This window comes from Typha latifolia, chromosome 7 (assembly GCF_019914945.1).
Source record: "Typha latifolia isolate L0001 chromosome 7, TyphaL0001v2, whole genome shotgun sequence".
In the NCBI taxonomy this organism is placed as follows: Eukaryota; Viridiplantae; Streptophyta; class Magnoliopsida; order Poales; family Typhaceae; genus Typha; species Typha latifolia.
Window position 1 is genome coordinate 2444601 of NC_133092.1, and position 12929 is coordinate 2457529.

Consider the following 12929-nt stretch of genomic DNA (forward strand, 5'->3'; position numbering starts at 1 on the left):
TATCCTTATGGAATGCCTTTTCTTTGGTTCTCGATCTCAATTGCCTGTCTTCTTCTTAACTTGTCACTGGCCAATTAATGTTAGTAGTCCAAATCCTGAAGCTTGTTTGGTACCTTGTCTGATGGCTTTCTCATTCTTCCATTTATTATTAAGTTGTAATCTTTTGTCATTGTCTTTGCCACTAGGACTGAAGTGTACAGAAGATTTTGCTCACTAGATGTGTTGAAGCCAGACTAGTCTTTACAAACATATAAAAAAAATGCTGAAGGATGTATGCCCAAAAAGAATGCCAAATTGAAGGAATCTATTTTCTGATACAAGATGAAGTCTCTGAGTTCGAGCTTAACTAAGTGATTTCTTTAAGGATAGTTACCAATAATGTCAAAACTGTGTTGCAGTCTTCCCTTGTGATACTGGAAGAAACCTGTTTTGCAGTTGGATGGGATTCTATTGAATAAGTTCATGACATCGGTTAGGGTGGGTTCAGATTATGGTCATGAACTTAGTGGTATATATTCAGGAGCATATGTTTTTCAAATATGTTAAGAGTATAGCCCAGGAAATGATGAGGTCTCAATAAAACCTTAGGGCTTGTTTGATTTGAGGCCAACTCCTAAACTTAGTTAGTTGGTCTCATTTTTTAGTTTTAATTTTTTTGAAGAGTGAACATGATTAGATATAGAAAAGATAAAAAGATGTTTAATTAGTGAATCAGATTAGGAGTCCCTAAATGAGTTCAAGGACTCTCTTTGAACGCAAACCAAACGGGCCCGTAGTGATTATATCATGGTTATAGGTACATCTACCTACAACACCATTCATTTTCAGAAACTCCAAACTAGAGAATTTGCGTGCTTTTTTGGATTTTGACTTCTTTCAAGGTCAAATATGATGGCAGCTAATTATTAGCTATGTTCAAAATGTCTTTTCGTGCATGTCATGCATGGTTAAATATGATTTTTATGCTCAGTCATCTTTGGGTTGTTTTTTACGTTTTCCTTTTTGGCATGCTAGACTGTTTTGAGTATTCAAAATATGATTTTTAAATATGGTCCCAGGTCGCCTTCACAAGAAACCTGGAACATTTTTTATCCACTAGATTCTGTGTTATTTTATTTGTTTTTGAGATAGTTGTTGGTGCTCAATTTCTGTTGCTCCTTGCAAGCCATGCTTGCAATAGTGAATATATCTAGGGTGGCTGCATTGGACATCATAGCCTTCTTTGTTATAGTTACAGAAGCGCCCATCTTCACCATATATTAAATCCAGGTATGCACTTGAGTACTATATCTTTTAGTAAAAAAAATTAAGTTTTTTTTTCGGTTTATATTTCCGGCCTTGATGCTTGGGGACCGTTTCTGTCGAGCTCTTTATCGATCCGTTTCTTGGTGTTGGTGTTAAAACCTGGAAAAGATAATGGAAAGAGTGGCAAACCATTTCTCGGTGCTAGACGCAAGTATCTCGGCTTACGCTCGGTTTGCTTGAAAAGCAAGCTGACTATTATTTTATCTTTGCTTTGGCCCATTATTTGAGCACGAGAGATATTTAAACTGCTAGTTTCGAGTTGGTTAATCAGGCTTACGATCTGAGCTCAGCATTCTCTGCTCGAATTCGTTCACTGCCAGGTAAAATTTGACTGTTTTGGGTGGAATAAATTCAAATTAGTTTAGCTATGTTTATTTTTTAAACTTATATAAGAAAATTTATACCGGTTTAAGTTATTATGGTGTTTAAGTGTAAATTAGTGTAACGGAGTAATAATTATATTTAATATGATATGAGAGGTTATAAATTTAAAAATATTTTAATAAATGATTAAAATACTTTTATAGTAGAGGAAAGAGTGGATAGAGAACGAGAGAGGAGAGAATAATTAAAACGACTTATGTTTTTCTGGGGTAAAATAATAATTAATGTTTTTTTAGTAAATATGAAGTATTTGATGGAAAAAGAGAGAAGAAAGTAGGTATAAGTAAGTTAATGTTAAGATAAGCAATCGTGTGATTACTACACTAGTATAAATCTCATTGTATTGAAATAAATTTATACTTATTCCATAATCAGATGGGTTGATCTGAACAACACGAGTACAACGAGAGCTTTTCTACGTCTAGTTATTTTATGAATAATTGAATTTTTGTTGAATTGTCTTTGATCGGTTTGAAAATCGTATTTCAGGGGCAATGAAGAGTACATTTACTATCGTTGTTCTGTGTTTTACTTGTTGAAATAATGTTGCTGTTGTACAAACTCTCTCTCTCAGAAAAAAAAATGTTGCAATTATATATATTTTCTGAAATAACAAGAACAAACTTAAAGCAAGGTCGATTTTTTTTTTTTTTTTTGAAATGTAGAAGTAATTAAAGTGATAAAAATAATGCAATTAGCTGCCTAACTTGTCTTGCAAATTGGAGGACACTGGGTAAGCTACTCTGGTTACTTTGCTGTGGTCGGACTGGGAAAGATCGGTTGATTGAATCGGTTAGACCAACTAACTTGATACTAGTCTTTGTTTGTTTGGCAAGACCTTGTGGTTTGCACCTTCAGGTGCGTCGTCATCGTGGTCTACCTTTGATTGGGTCGCTTCGATGAATCAATTGATGATAAAAAGGTCAGGTGATTCATATGGAAACCGTCACGACATAAAATTAATTAATTCTCACCAAAAAAACGAAAGAAAAATAAAAAGAAAAAGAAAAGGAAAGGGATGATAGCCAAGTTTGGCTCTTACGTGTTACCGGATTTGGGATCTGAGATCCTATACATCCTACTAAACCCTTCCATTCTGCAAGTCAAGTCTCATGGTAAATGTATCATAATGCCATGATAATTAATATTAACAAAAAGGTTACAGAGGCGTGATTAAGTAGTTCAGTATGCTTGCCGAGGCCCACCAAAAAAGAAAAGACTAAGCTACACGATTTGACACACAAGGAATGATGAAAGGAGGGGGCAAAGCATGTCCGTTTCCTGCATCACAGTTAACAAAGTTTGTTATATTATAATCACTCCATTCTTTAATTGGTTTTTGGGGGGTGGAGCTTTGCACGGAGACTCGAGAAGACTGCTCGTTGGTACTAAACTATTTCTTCCGTTGGACTGCCCACTTCCATCTTTCTATATACGATGAATGAAGTGCAAACTACTCATTGTGGCAATACAGACGCCGTACGTGGGGTACTTGAGAAAAGGAGCACCACGTAATACTAATCATGGCTTAATATTGGGTACTAGTACATAATTATGCCAAATACCCCAAATGATATCCAACTTATTCGTAACAATGGGTCATATCTCCTGCAATAATCCTTCACCTCACCTTTTCTTTTGAGAAAAATAATCTTCTATTCATTAGTCCCCAGACATGGGTCTCTTTACATTCTAAACTCTACTCCACTTGAGAGACTAAAACCTGATTAGAGCATACAGAATTAAATATTATTTTAAAAAACGCTTATGCTTACACGAAATGCGTTAAAATCCCAGGTTATGTCGCAGAAACTATTTGGATGCAAGGGTAGGGGGACCTTCCACTAGAGCACATCATCATTAAATCGCCGTTCCATGAACCGGGTTCGAGCTCTTTATCGGATTAGACGATGGAAAAGAAGTAACAGTTGACAGACTTTAACTCCCACTAACTACGCGAGCAAATAAATAATACTGACATCAAACTCCCCCTCCTATTCTTCTCTCTATATAAAGAAGCCTTTCAATGATCTATTTGCTTCCAAATACTGTACTAAAAGCACCCTTTTCAATTATCTAAGTCCCTATGCAGTGCCTCAATACTGTTAGAAAGTGTTCTCCGTAATTATTCGAGTAAGCTTTCTATGGCAATGGAGAAATGCTTGTTCCACCATCAGCACCATCTCAAGAGCTCATCCCAAAGACTGGAGAACATCCAAGAAGAGTCCACCACAAGCTGGCTTCCTGCATCACTGCAGCCACCTGAGACTCCTACAGAGACCATGGAGTTCCTTGCGAGGTCATGGAGCCTATCAGCCATGGAGATCTCAAAAGCTCTTACTGTATTCGAGAACAAACATAACAATCAATCGACAGCAGGAGAAGTAGAAGTCTCAAATGATTCTGTATGACTTCTTCGAAGCGTTGCAATCAGATACCAAATCTTTTGACATCTATCTTTGTATGTTGTTGTTCCAGAGATCAAGGATAGCTCTTGAGATACCGGTGATAACTGAAGCAATTGGAGTCAGCCCACCAATCTCTCCTAGAGACAATATAGACATGAAGGTGGTAGTTATTAGTTAGTTTAGTTAGTTAAACTCATGCAAGCCAAGGTGTTTGATGAATTGTTTATCTGTCCAGCTTCTGCGGGTGGGAGGAGCAAGAGGAGGGAAAGGCATGGGGGGATGGCTCAAGGAGCAGAAGGAGAAGAAGAGAGCAGAGGCTCGAGCGCGCAATGCGCAACTCTATGCCGCGACGTCGGTGGCTGGGGTGGCGGCTGCGGTGGCTGCCGTCGTAGCTGGCACCGTCTTCTCGACCGATGGATCGAAGAGCAGCAGCGGTGGTTCGAAGATGGCGGCCGCTGTGGCGTCCGCGGCGGCACTGGTGGCGTCGCACTGCATGGAGACGGCGCAGATGATGGGGGCCGGACAGGAGCAGATCTTGACGGTCATCCAGTCTGCTGTTAACGCGCAGACAAGCGGAGATGTTATGGCACTGACTGCTGGAGCTGCTACTGGTAATAGAATCTTCGAGCTCTCACTTCGTCCCTCAGTTTGTTGACTTTGTTCATGCCAAATATAAAATCTAGATAAGAATGACCAATAGGATATCAAAAAATCAGCACATATACTGCATAGATAATGAATAGAAAGTCCATTAAATTAGCAACAACAACAACAACAAAAAAAGATTTGAGCAACTTCACCTCTGTTTGATGAGCACCGCGTAAACCAATAAATTTGAGCGTGTTTAAAAATTTCTGTTCATAACTGGAAGCAGTAGTTTATACGAAGGGCATACAAAAACACAAGTACCATATTATGTCGCCTGATGAAATAAAAGATAGACAACCTTTTCTTTTCCCTTTGAGTAATCAATTGAAACAGTTACCTAGTAATGCCAAAGAAAAATTTATTTAGAGACCTATACAAATGCAGCTTTGCGTGGGGCAGCAACACTGAGGGCAAGACTTTGCAAGGAATTACTTCAAGGGGCAACATTGACAGGAGAGAGTAAGGAAGCAGAGAGATGCTCATCACCCTTAATTTTTGTATCCAGAGGAGGAGAGCTGCTTAAACGCACAAGAAAAGGTATATGAAAAGCTGCATGCCTACATAAATTCTAACAGTGAACAGACAATAGCTGATAATAGTGATTATGCCTTAAAATTCTCATACCTGAAGGAGTCGTTTTTATGGCAGGCATTCTTCACTGGAAACAAGTCTCAGTCTATATAAACTCCAGTTGGCAGGTAGGAAAGAAAAACTGAACATTTGCCACCTTCCTATAGAGAACACTATTAAGCACACCAACTGTAACTTTAACGAACTGCAGGTGGTTGCTAAGATGAAAAGTACACACATGGCTGGAACCTTCATTAAGAAGAAAAAGGGTAAAACTTATTGGACAAAATTACACTGTTGTATCCATTGATTTAGCATGCAGATCATCCCATATATAAAAGCAAGTAATCTTGTATTTCAGGTGTCATTATTGATGTCTGCTCAGAGATTTCAGCATGGCCTGGCAGAGAACTTGAGGATGGAACAATTCAGAGAGCTTACTTTGGCATCAAAACACCAGAAAGACTGATCGAATTTGAGTGCAGAAACAAATGCGACCAACAGATATGGATTGAAGGGATAAGACAGATGCTGAACCGCCGTGCCAACATGAATATTGCCATGTCAATGTATAAAAGCAGCACTTAAAACAATAAAACTCAGTTGAGGGTGGAAAATTGCAAATAATATTAGCTTAAATAAACTGAACAGCTTGTCTCTCAAATCTACACCTCCATATAGATGACACTTCTGCTAATTACTACCATTGACGTGGTAGGCAGAATGACTTATCTACAGACCCAGGTATGCAATGGTTGCTTTTACAAGATAGAGTGACAAAGGTTGCATTCAGGGCTGTGACATCAGATATTCATGAACACATAGACTCTGCAGTAGAAGCATAGCACCCAGGGATGGTTATTCCAGTTCCTTGATAAAATCGATATTGTCAACGAACACCTGCACAGAAAGAAAGAAAATTAAAAAAAAATTCAGCAAGCACTATATATATATCTCAGAAAATTAACCCCAGTCAAGAAAATAGTACAAAACATTGCACTTCAAAAATATCCTATTGGCAAAATTGAAAGCATTCAATATGTTTCTATCTAGGATACACAGAGTCAGGGATGCAAGAAATTTTTACAGCATAAAACTGGTTATCAAATAGGCCTGTATGGTTATTGAACTTTTTTTAACATACTACAGTCCTGGAGAAAGATGCATCTAAATACAAGACCATTTGAAATATGTTTGTGTAAAAATAACCAACAAAAAGCAATCATCATGTATACATTCCTAGATTTCACCAGCTCGACTGGTTATAGTTGCATAAGATCCAAACCAATTACCAGCAGTGCTTGCTCCTTTTCATTAGCCATTAGGAAAACAAAAATAAGGCTGAGCTCTCTCCAAAAGAAGCTAACTAGATCAGCAGGAAAATCAGAATCTGAAATTATTAGATCGTGAGAACGTACTGTTTTCCAGCCATCTGGATCCAAGCAGGCAGTGATCTTGGTGTTGATGCCAGGTAAAGGGCCAGGTTCACGAGTGACCTGTCCTCCATGTAGTTTTATAGCCTCAGCAGTTTTGTAAACATCATCAGTGCCTATAGCAATCTGACAGAACACAGCATTTCAATGCCAACAGGATGGAATCAGATGAAACGTATATATTGCTTTACATAAAAGAGTTGAGAAACAAAAGTTGTTGCTCAATGCTCATAACTGAAGGTGAAACGCTACCTGTGCATAAGCATTTCCTTTGTTGTACTCTTTAACCCCATAGTTATAGGTCAACTCCAGAACAGCACTCTTATCTTCAGGACCATATCCCATCATTGCTATTGTATACTGACAGTAAAGAATTCTACCATATTAACGCAAACTGAAAAACAAACAGTTTAAAAAGATCCCAAACAAGATTTACTGGCTTAAAAGATGACTACTAGATGATGAGATTTACATTAGTAAGTTACTAAAGCAACATCAAAATGTACGTCTGACCAATGATGTATCTAGGTGTCAAAGCTGACGAGTAATTAGTGAAACAGTCAGAGAGCAAATGATCTACAGCCTACAATTAATTAGACTGAAGACAGGCTAAAAATCTAATTTATGACTCCAACTTATAATAGTAAAATTTGCCTTCTGATTAATGCTAAACAGTAATAGGATTAAACAAACAATAGTTTGACTAATTACATGATTTTATTAGACTTGAAAGGACTTGCAAAGAAGAGAGTCCATTAAGGAAAGAGGTCAACTACAATGCTATGTTTACATGGGTGAGGCGACTATGCATATGTATAGACACACACATACATAAATTCTAAGCAAAGAAATTGAGCAAGATGTGTTCAGATGATCATAAGGAAAAGAAAAACTACCTTGTATTCAGGGTTGTCTCGCTTACGTAACAACTCCATACCATATGCCTTAATTTAAACATGAAAATACAGTTAGAATTCAGCATGATGAAACAGTAACTACTACAAACAAAAATACCGCAAGCAAACCAAAAAATTTCATTTACGACTCACCTTCTCATAGAAACCTATGGAACGATCAAGATCCCCTACTCGAAGCATTACTTGACATAAGGGCTCTGGTGTAGGACCCCTTTCCAAAAGCTCAAATTTATAACCATCTGGATCTTCAACAAAAGCAATTACAGTTTTGCCACCTTTTACAGGGCCAGGTTCCCTAGTCACCTTGCCTCCCTTAGCTTTTACAAGCTCTACCGTCTTAGCAACCTATTAGGATGAAGAAAATTAAACTTGCAATAACATTGCAGGCTCAAGTGAAAATCGTATTTTCCAGAAAACATTATACATGAACATGCTTCTTTGATTTCATATAGTAACTTGATATGCTTTACAAACCAATTATTTGCCTACTGTTTTAAGGGTTATCCAAACAGCCTTATAGTTGGAAAATATAATTTTTTATGCTATAAATTATTAATGATCTATTAAAGACTTTCATCCAGCCATCTTTTGCATGTTTTAGAGCCTGCTGGAATCATAGGTGTGATGCAGATATACATTTTAAAACTGAATGATAATTGCGTATACTGATGATTTTTTGCTTATGAATGTATTTGGGATAATAGAGTGTATGGAGTAAGGAGGACATTATAAGATTAATAAGAAAAACTTAGGTGGATCTATATGAACAAAGACATGCAGATGCACATTCATTGGCCCCTGGAACACAAGAAAGGCAATACAATGATACATGTCCATCTACAAGATATAGAGATCTTACATCCTCAACAGCAATACCGAAGTGACCAAAAGCAGTTCCAATATCATATTTGTCAATGCCATAATCTGCCAAAAGATGTACGATGAAAATTCTCAGTTAGATAGTCCACCACAACATGGTTGTGCATTATCAAAATGAACCAAAATTTATAGAATGAAGTACTCCCATCCAAAGGTACATCTAATATCTATAGCATAAGAGAAAATACAGTGTACTACTGATGATAGAGTATGCACGACACAGGTAGCTTACTGTAAGTGAGCTCGACAACAAAATGAGAATCTTCAGGCCCATATCCAAGAAACGCGTTGGTGTATTTCTCCTCAGGAATGTCACGCTTCCTTAACAATTTCATTCCTAAGCACTCAGTGTAGAATCTGCAATGCTCACATCAAAATTTGCTTAGCGGAAGCCATGCGCTGATAAATCCAAGATATACACATTATAATGTAGCTTACTTTATTGTCTTGTCCAAGTCACCAACACGGTAAACAACATGAAGTAGCCTTCTGTTATCCTTTTTCACCCACTCTAAAGATTCTTCTTCACTGACGGTAGTGCTTGCTTGTGCCATATTTCCAGAGGCACTGGTCTCTATCCCACTTATTTTCTTAACCAACATAGAAGCTTTTATTCCAAACAATTGCCGCGGAGTTGAATCTGGACAAGTATCACCAGAAGAAAAGAAAATAAAAAATCAGTGTTTGAAAAGTTATTACAAGGAGACGTTTATTTATTCACTATGCTAGTTATGATAACATAGTAGACCCTAATCGGTAAGAAAAGGTTGCAATTTGCACGCTCTCAAGCAAGGTATAAGTTAGGTTATTAATCGAATAACTATCCATTAGAAAAAAGAATAGATGATCCAACAAAGAGAGAGAAAAAAAAATTCCATCTTCCCGATCGAAGAATTCGCCACGGTTAACGCATACAGAATCCACGATTCAAGTAGAGTAATTAGACGATTACAGAGCAATCGGATTCATGGGGCAATTCTGGAGATTCGTCAGAGCTCACCGGTGCCAAGATGGACTCCGCGGGAGGCGGCGGAGGAAACGCCCAACCGGAAGTTGGATACGGATCGGACGACGACGGCGGCGGTGGAGGAGGAAGAAGTGCGCGAGAGAGGGCAGAGAGAGGCGAGGTGGAGAGAGGAGGAAGCCGCCATGGGAAGAATTCTCACCATAACACGGCGCAAATTTATTCTCGGGTTTTTTAATTCCTTTCTCTCTCTCTCTCTCTCTCTCTCTCGCTCGATTCGAATCCCTTCTCTCTGGACTGTGGAGTCTGGAGTATATTATCTTCTTCTCCCTCTGCTCTGGTGTGTCATGTAACCACTAGTATTTTTAACCCGACCCGCAACTATTCACTTGCGAGTAGGACTTAGTCTAGTCGATTTTTCTTATATAACTTTTCGGTACAATATATCATAATTATCACTTCTTTATATTTAAATTGTATGTTAATTATGATTTAGTTAAATTTAACTAGAATATTTTTTTAAAAGAGCACAATAATTTTCGTAATAATTATAATATTTTGAAGATTATAACTAAAATTATGATATTTTAATAGTTTTTAGTGACAATTACGTTAAAAAAATCTATCTGGTGGATTAGAGCTGAAGGAGAGCGGATCCATTCGAATCCAATAGAATGCTCCGCTTACTATCTCATCGGTCGCTCGCATCAGCCAACACGTGTCCGTTCTAATCTTTAGGAGCTTTTCCGGCAAACCATGCCACCTCATGCATCAGACAACACGTAACCACTCTAATTTGCTAGTGCTTACGTAACCTAATTTAACGTGCTTATGTTCATCGGACGGATGAGGTGCATCTGAACAGACACAGATGGGATCCACCAACACTTAAAACCTCTCTTAAAATTAAAATTTATAAACTAAGTGGATAGGACAACCAGTCCGCTACTGTTTGAATCTCAAATCTAAGCCAAGGTTAATGTAACTTGTTTACGTCAGCACGTGATTAAAGCAATCTTTTTTTAAAAAAAACATCAAGAAAATTGCTTCCTATCATATAAATTGACAACTCCTTCCATTAATTATGGCTAATAAAGTGGGAGTCCTCAGTTTTGGCATAGTGGAATGCGGATCTTCTACAGACCGAGTTTCAGGAACTGCACTTGGCAATTAACTCACGCTCCTCCTCCTCTTCTCCATCCATAAAGGAGACAGCACCGGACTCATCTCAAACGCCACCTCTCCTTCCTCGTCCTCGTCCTCGTCCTCCTCCTCTTCCTCCTCCTCCACCATTACTTTTAACCTCCAAACCTTAACCATCCCATCCAAACTCCCACTATAAACCAACAACCCAACTCCCTCCTCCTCCGCCTCTACGCTCACCGCCATGCAACTCACCGCCCCCCTGTGCCCCTCCATAACAGCCAAACATGTGTGAACACCTTCCTCCTCCTCCCTCCTCCACACCCTTATCGTGGCGTCCTCGGATCCGCTCACCACCACTTTCCCCTTCCCCTCCGCCGCGACGCACCGCACCGCGAGCCTATGCCCTCTTAGCACCCCGGTAACTTTAAATCCCCCCGTCGCCGCCCCCTTCTCGTACACGTTGACGTTCCCGTTCGAAGACCCCGAGTAGAGGAAGCACGAGTTAGGCGAGCGGGTCAACGCTAGAGCGTTCACCGGCGAGGCGTGATACCGCAGCACGGATATCAAAGCGTGCACGGTTAGCCCGTCTTCCGCGTGGGCCCTTCTCCACACCTTGATGGAGCCGTCGGATGACGCGGTAAAGAGGCAGCCGTCGTCGGGGTTGACCAACATCGCGCTGACTGTCTCGTCGTGGGCGACGAAGGAATCAACGCAGGTGGCCTTTGATAGGTCCCAGGCTTTGACCGCGCGGTCAAACGAGCCGGTGTAGAGGAGGTTCTCGGCGTGGTAGTATGCAATAGTAGTAATGGTATCACCGTGTTGGGAGGGACATTTCTTCCGTAGAAAGGAGAGGAGGGAATGGTTATTGGGAGGAATCGTGGCGGCTTTCTTGGAATAGACCCGGCCAGAGGCGGCGGAGATCGTCCAGACCCGGACGCGGTGGTCGTTGTGGGCCGTGATGAGCGTCGAGCCGTGTACAAAGATCGTCGTGACCTGACCGCCGCCGGTGCGGACATGTCCTCGATCGACGAACCCTGGCGTGCTCCAGATGCGGACGCGGCCGCTATCGGCCGACGCGGTGAAGACTAGACCCCGAGAGACGGCGATGGAATTCACATTGCCGCCAAGGCGGCGGAGGGAGGCGAGGCAGTGGTAGAGGATGGTTGGAGTCGACGGAGGTGATGGTGAGAGGTGGAGAGGGGAGAGAGAACTCCAAGGAGAGGTCTGCCCTTCTTGTAAGTAGTCAGAGAAGCTCTTGCGGCTCTTTAGCTCCATTGTGGAATTAGTGCGGAGAACTAAGAGTGGTGATGTGGGTGATGATTATATATTATGAGTTAAAATCTTAGAGAGCAGTGAAGGGAGTGAAACAATGACAGAGACAGAGCAGGGGATCTTTTAAGTCGTTTGTTGGTTCTTCCTGTTGGGGAAATAAATGAACTTGAATGCGTAGAGATCGATCGGAATGTATAGGTGTTTGTAGACAAGTACGGCGGATCTAATGTGGATCTACCTACTCGAGTGCACAATAATGCACTCAGTTTAGTTCTCATGCATGTACGTGCCATTGCCCATGTCATTCAACTAACTTATATATAACTTTTTTATTATTTTTTTTAACAAAATTTCAAGTTTGATAAAATGATAAGAAATAGTTACAGTCAAATACAATTTCTAAGCGAGGAGTTATTCTGATATGAAAGAAACGGGAGCTTTTCCCCCCGAAAATGTAGGTGATGAGTTGCGAAAAATTGATATATTTTAGTGTTAATTGAAGCTGAATAAAGTATGTAAATGAATGCTAGTAAATATACTGGAATAAACTTAGCATGGTACATACTAATGCTTTTCATCTAAAATATGGATGAAGTTAAGCAAGAAAGGAAAAAAGATGTGTATTTCTAACCCCTATTATGCTGGCGATAAACCTATCAAGGACGATATTATATGCTATAGTACATGATAATTTGTTTGAATATTTCCGGCAGCGTTTCATAAACGAGCTGCAAGCCTGAAACAAGTATCGATAAGTAATCAAGTCGCAGACTCGATAAAGATGACATCCAAAAACATGGCACATGTTATTGCAGATGCCATCGTTTAAGTTTGTTGATCAACCAGTGAAAGATCAGGTACTGACAATGTCACCTACTGCTGCAGTCTTCACTTCTGCAAAATACTTCTCTTCTTTAAATAAAGATCAGTCATAAATATATGTAACTTTAACGGACGATTATAGCTGGGAAAATAATGGCTCAATTGATGAAATAGGTGAAGC

At 39.7% G+C, this 12929-nt stretch overlaps 3 protein-coding genes and 1 long non-coding RNA gene across 5 annotated transcripts; 1 reads left to right on the top strand and 3 right to left on the bottom strand.

The window, feature by feature from the left end:
- Positions 1-2334: 2334 nt before the first annotated feature.
- LOC140793050 (VAN3-binding protein) lies at positions 2335-5942 on the top strand. 2 transcript variants are annotated; one of them, XM_073144385.1, is made up of 7 exons: positions 2335-4094; positions 4168-4257; positions 4333-4708; positions 5130-5282; positions 5394-5443; positions 5527-5584; positions 5677-5942. In XM_073144385.1, the coding sequence occupies exons 1-7, from the start codon at positions 3834-3836 to the stop codon at positions 5901-5903; spliced, it is 1215 nt and encodes a 404-aa protein (XP_073000486.1). In that variant the 5' UTR covers positions 2335-3833; the 3' UTR covers positions 5904-5942. The 2 variants fall into 2 exon arrangements, with proteins under 2 accessions (XP_073000486.1, XP_073000488.1); XM_073144387.1 differs by having other exon boundaries at positions 2335-4073.
- On the bottom strand, positions 3724-5116 carry LOC140793052 (uncharacterized). The gene is made up of 2 exons (XR_012109874.1): positions 4898-5116; positions 3724-4776 (listed from the first exon to the last, which is right to left on the bottom strand). It is a non-coding gene; the product is annotated as an uncharacterized lncRNA (long non-coding RNA).
- LOC140793051 (probable lactoylglutathione lyase, chloroplastic) lies at positions 5919-9905 on the bottom strand. Its single transcript, XM_073144388.1, has 9 exons — positions 9545-9905; positions 8983-9184; positions 8777-8901; positions 8525-8589; positions 7798-8010; positions 7645-7692; positions 7001-7108; positions 6734-6874; positions 5919-6215 (listed from the first exon to the last, which is right to left on the bottom strand). Exons 1-9 carry the CDS (start codon positions 9711-9713, stop codon positions 6174-6176), a joined length of 1113 nt encoding a protein of 370 aa, XP_073000489.1. The 5' UTR covers positions 9714-9905; the 3' UTR covers positions 5919-6173.
- Positions 9906-10678: 773 nt separating this feature from the next.
- Positions 10679-11929, bottom strand: LOC140792146 (protein JINGUBANG-like). The gene has a single exon (XM_073142985.1). The coding sequence runs from the start codon at positions 11927-11929 to the stop codon at positions 10679-10681; it is 1251 nt and encodes a 416-aa protein (XP_072999086.1).
- Between the last annotated feature and the right edge of the window lie 1000 nt (positions 11930-12929).

Excerpts from the sequence above, each read along its gene's own strand:
- LOC140793050 (XM_073144385.1), top strand. The coding sequence starts at position 3,834 with ATGGCAATGGAGAAATGCTTGTTCCACCATCAGCACCATCTCAAGAGC. Across the intron at positions 4,709-5,129 it reads GACTGCTGGAGCTGCTACTG|CTTTGCGTGGGGCAGCAACA; the intron begins GTAATAGAATCT and ends ATACAAATGCAG. Across the intron at positions 5,585-5,676 it reads CTTCATTAAGAAGAAAAAGG|GTGTCATTATTGATGTCTGC; the intron begins GTAAAACTTATT and ends CTTGTATTTCAG.
- LOC140793051 (XM_073144388.1), bottom strand. The coding sequence starts at position 9,713 with ATGGTGAGAATTCTTCCCATGGCGGCTTCCTCCTCTCTCCACCTCGCC. Across the intron at positions 8,011-8,524 it reads TCGGTATTGCTGTTGAGGAT|GTTGCTAAGACGGTAGAGCT; the intron begins GTAAGATCTCTA and ends TCATCCTAATAG. Across the intron at positions 6,875-7,000 it reads AAGGAAATGCTTATGCACAG|ATTGCTATAGGCACTGATGA; the intron begins GTAGCGTTTCAC and ends GTGTTCTGTCAG.
- LOC140792146 (XM_073142985.1), bottom strand. The coding sequence starts at position 11,929 with ATGGAGCTAAAGAGCCGCAAGAGCTTCTCTGACTACTTACAAGAAGGG.